The sequence below is a fragment of the Physella acuta genome, unplaced genomic scaffold, assembly GCF_028476545.2.
Source record: "Physella acuta isolate Inbredline_101_S28 unplaced genomic scaffold, ASM2847654v3 ptg001141l, whole genome shotgun sequence".
NCBI classification, from domain to species: Eukaryota; Metazoa; Mollusca; class Gastropoda; family Physidae; genus Physella; species Physella acuta.
The window spans coordinates 95154-99287 of record NW_026732658.1 but is presented as its reverse complement, the minus strand read 5'-3'; the positions used below and the strand labels follow the sequence as shown (position 1 = coordinate 99287).

General features: G+C 38.5%; 1 protein-coding gene across 1 annotated transcript; it reads left to right on the top strand.

Annotated features, from left to right (window-relative positions):
* Window positions 1–1384: 1384 nt before the first annotated feature.
* Window positions 1385–2391, top strand: LOC131956259 (OCIA domain-containing protein 1-like). Its single transcript, XM_059320686.1, has one exon. The coding sequence runs from the start codon at window positions 1411–1413 to the stop codon at window positions 2281–2283; it is 873 nt and encodes a 290-aa protein (XP_059176669.1). The 5' UTR covers window positions 1385–1410; the 3' UTR covers window positions 2284–2391.
* The last annotated feature ends 1743 nt before the right edge of the window (window positions 2392–4134 follow it).

Genomic DNA, 4134 nt, shown 5'->3' with positions numbered 1-4134 from the left:
TCTTTCGATTTGCATCCCCCCCCCCTCGAACATTCGATGTGCAACCCCCCCACTCAAATTTTTCTCTATATATTTTACTATTTTTTGCCTTGGTGTCACCCCCCCCTAAATGGTGTCACCCGGTGCGGTCCGCACCCCCCGCCCCCACCCTCGCTACGCCTCTGATCTTAATCAGTGTTCGCCCCCTCCCCCCCCCCCCCCCCCGCCCCAGGAATTTCAATTGCTCAACCTCCGGGAAATTCAACCTCCGGAATAAAATGTCGGAAAGAAACCATGTACCGTGGAGATTTTACTTAGCTATGAGATTGGGATGCGCTCGTCGGGGAAGCTAAGTTAACTAAACTGGTTATTACGAAAACAGATAAAAAAAAAATTGTTCCATATTGCAACAGTAACATCGGTGGGGCGGAGGTAGACGTGCTTCGAATTGGGGGGGGGGGGGGCAGTGGCGTAGCGAGGTCGGGTGTCACCCGGTGCGGCACCAGCGACAATCTTTCAAATTTTCGATTTGCGACCCCCCCCCCCCTCAAACTTTCGATTTGCACCCCCTCAAGTTTTTCTCTATATATTTTGCTATGTTTTGCCTTGGTGTCACCCCCCCCCCCCCTAAATGGTGTCACCCGGTGCGGTCCGCACCACCCGCCCCCCCCCCCTCGCTACGCCTCTGGGGGGGGGGGGAGGCGGCGACCCCTTCAAGCGATCCCTTCTTACTAATTAAATGAAAGTGGTAAGAAGAATGTATACAACAAAAATTTACATGTATAACGGAGCTTGATTGGACTTAAGAGTCCTAACTGCATGCACATCAGAAGCTTGGTCAGGTGAGATACCTCTGAAAAAAGTTAGGAACCACTATTTTAATTTATTTTATAATTTTAACATTTTTTTTAATGAGAAGTGCAGAAAGCGGGAAAACTACTCTGACCATGTCTGCTGTTACGAGCAAACAACCTGGACGAACGCACTGTGTGCTACAAGGTTGACAGAATATATTGCCCTAAATGTATTTGCAACTTTGTATAATTTTATCCCATTTAAAAAATTTTATATTTAATTTTAAATGGAGTTAGCCTAATTACTTTAGATTCGTAAATAAAATAGGGGAAAAACATTTATAAGGGAAGTAACCTTTTATTATGTAACTAAAAGTCGTAAATAATTTTTTAAAATCTAGCAGTTATTAGAACTACATATTATGTTATTTTTTGTTATTTTACATATTATTAGCATTACGGCCTTTTGATTACTGATTATTTTATGTATAGCTAAAATTTAATACACATAACTTTACTAATATTAAAAACAAACAATATCATTATAATTTTTAACAAATAAATACATAATTCCACACTCTCTGTTGATATTGAAGAACGACGAACAGTCTAATCTGAACTTTACAAAAAATTAGCAATGTCTTCTGGACCGCATTTGCCAGATCCACTACCTCCTCTTGACAGACAACATTTAAATTACCCCATTGAGACACAAGGGACTTCAAGACACGATGAAGCTCAAAACGTTTTGGCAATGTTAACAGATGAAGAAAGAATGATTATGAAAGAATGTGAAAGAGACAGCTTTTACAACAGAGCTCTACCTGCATCAGTTGGTGCCATGTCTGCTGCCTTCATGATGGTGAAAAGTGGAAGATGGGCTGCACATCCAAAATATGGACCTATACCTAAAGTCATTATTGCTGGTTTTGTTGGCCATTTTATTGGTAAAGTGATGTACCTGCCTGTTTGTCAGCAGAAAATTCTAACTAAATTGCCTAACTCCAACTTGGCAGCTGCTATCAGGAAGTCAAAGGGTTTGCCTGACCCAGAACAACAGGTTGATACATGGGAGGAGGGTGCAGGTAGAAGTAACAGGCATTCTAAGCTAGAAGAATATAAACCTGTGGATGGTCTAGATGACAGATTTCGTCCTAGTGTCGATAGAGATGTTGATGTATCTCCACAAGAGAAGAACACTATTACTTATGATGAGCTGCGGCGAAGGAACCGCCAAGAGCACGAAGATTATAAGAAGCAGCAGGTACCACCACCTGGTTCACAGAAAACATGGCCTGACTCTGGTGATAGAGCTCAGCCAGACAATAGAGAAACAGACATCAGGATGGAACCACCTCCTTACCAAGCACCCCCCAAAAAAAACCGAACAACATATGGGGAGATCCAATTGAAGAATAATGTACGCTTAATGCTTAGGTGTTCAAATTATGGTAGTGTGCTGTATAAAGCTGAGTTTGTCATTTATAGCTGTTGGTACATGAAGCATTAGATCTTGTTTTGTAATTGACTGATAATGTGTATGCAAGAAGCAGAGAGCCCAGCAGATGTTATAAAAATTGACAATTGTTAACAGAGTCTAAGTTTATGATTGTGATAATAAGTTGCGTTGAGAACAATAATAGATGATTACATTGGCATGAAAGCTATTGATGAGAGCAATTTAATAAGTAAAATATATCATTGTATGCAATAGAACTTTGTTTTTTTTACTATATATTATAAAGTTAACATTCAATCAAAAAAAAAAAAATGAAAACTCAATGCGACCACTACAACACCCTTTCAACTAGTCAACTTAAGTTGTTTCCCTACATAGAAAATGCTTCACTGTCCCATTGACACTCTCTGAAAAATTTCCTTTCCTCTCCCCACCCAGACTTCTGACACTTTCATTTGACCTTCACCCCTTTTACTGTCATCCTTTGCAATTTTTTATAATCAAATACATGACATCATGTAAATATTCATTATTTACATTTGCAAAACCTTTCGTTTTCATTTGATGTTCAAAATTATGTTAAAAAATTTGTTGTTGATGTACTTGTTTTAATTGCAAATAAAAGTATTAAAAAAACAAGTAATTAAAAAAGTCTAGTGACAATTTTAGCGCAATTTCCTTATGTTATCTAAAAATAGCTCTGTCGTAGCGTAAATCAAGAGCAGGGTTAGTAAAACCATTGGTTAGTTATTAAAACGTTTTTTATTAAAATAAAATTCAGTATTTTACATGTTTTATTTACAATAGAGTAACATGACTAAAAACCGTTGCGCGCCTAGCTACCGAACGTGATGTTGCAGCCATTGAACGTGATGACGCAGCTATTGAACGTGATGACGCGTGTGGTGTGGTTGGATAAAATGCCTACTAATTCGGTCCAAATTTTAATTAATTCAAAAAAAAATTTGTGACCGAACGAAAGGATATTTTTGAAAACAATATTGTTCTAAATTATGGCAGGAATCGATTGGTACATGTTTCAAGTCGCTAAGTGGTCTGGTTGCCGAGATATGGGCCAAAAACTGCACTTTTTCGAGTTTTTTTGGCTTTTCCGGGAAATCCATGAAAGAAACCCGGAATTTTTTTTGGCCTATGTTCATCCTGGTAACTTGCTTAACGTATTTGCTTTTGGAACTAGTCCTCGATATTGCTTCGTTGAGGAGGAGATACGACTTAAACCTGCGGACACACATCCATCCATCCATTCATCCATTCCCAGAAAAGACGAGTTAATAAACGCAATGGAAATTGCGCTAAAAAAAAAACAAAAAAAATTAGAAAAAAAAAAACCAAAAAACTATTGTAATCAACATAACTTTTCCGGATGCTTAAAATTTGTAAATTCTTAGATGAATGAAAGTAGGCTACAAGTAAGAAAAAAGTATTACTATAGTAAATCTGTATCAGTCCTCACAAGGATGATGAAAACTGTATTACTAAAGCGAACATGCAAGGTAAACTGACGCTGTAAAGTGCATGTTTAAGGCGGAAAAAAATAAATGTAATTGAAGAGAAAATAAAAAGTGTGTGTGTGTGGGGGGGGGGGGGGGGAGATAAGAAAAAGTTAACCAGGTGACTATGCTGTCCGAAAGAAAAATGTTGACATAATATACTGATTTAAAAAATAAAACCATTCGACCATGTAAAATCGAAGGTGAAAATGTTATCGTTAAAACATTGCCCAATTACACCCCCATTGCAACAACTCATCAATAAAAGCGCAAAATAACACATTTCATCGTCCTGGTCAAGTAGCTAGCGCGCGCACAGGCACACACACACACACACACGTACACTCGTACACACACACACACACACTACACACACGCACGCACACAAACA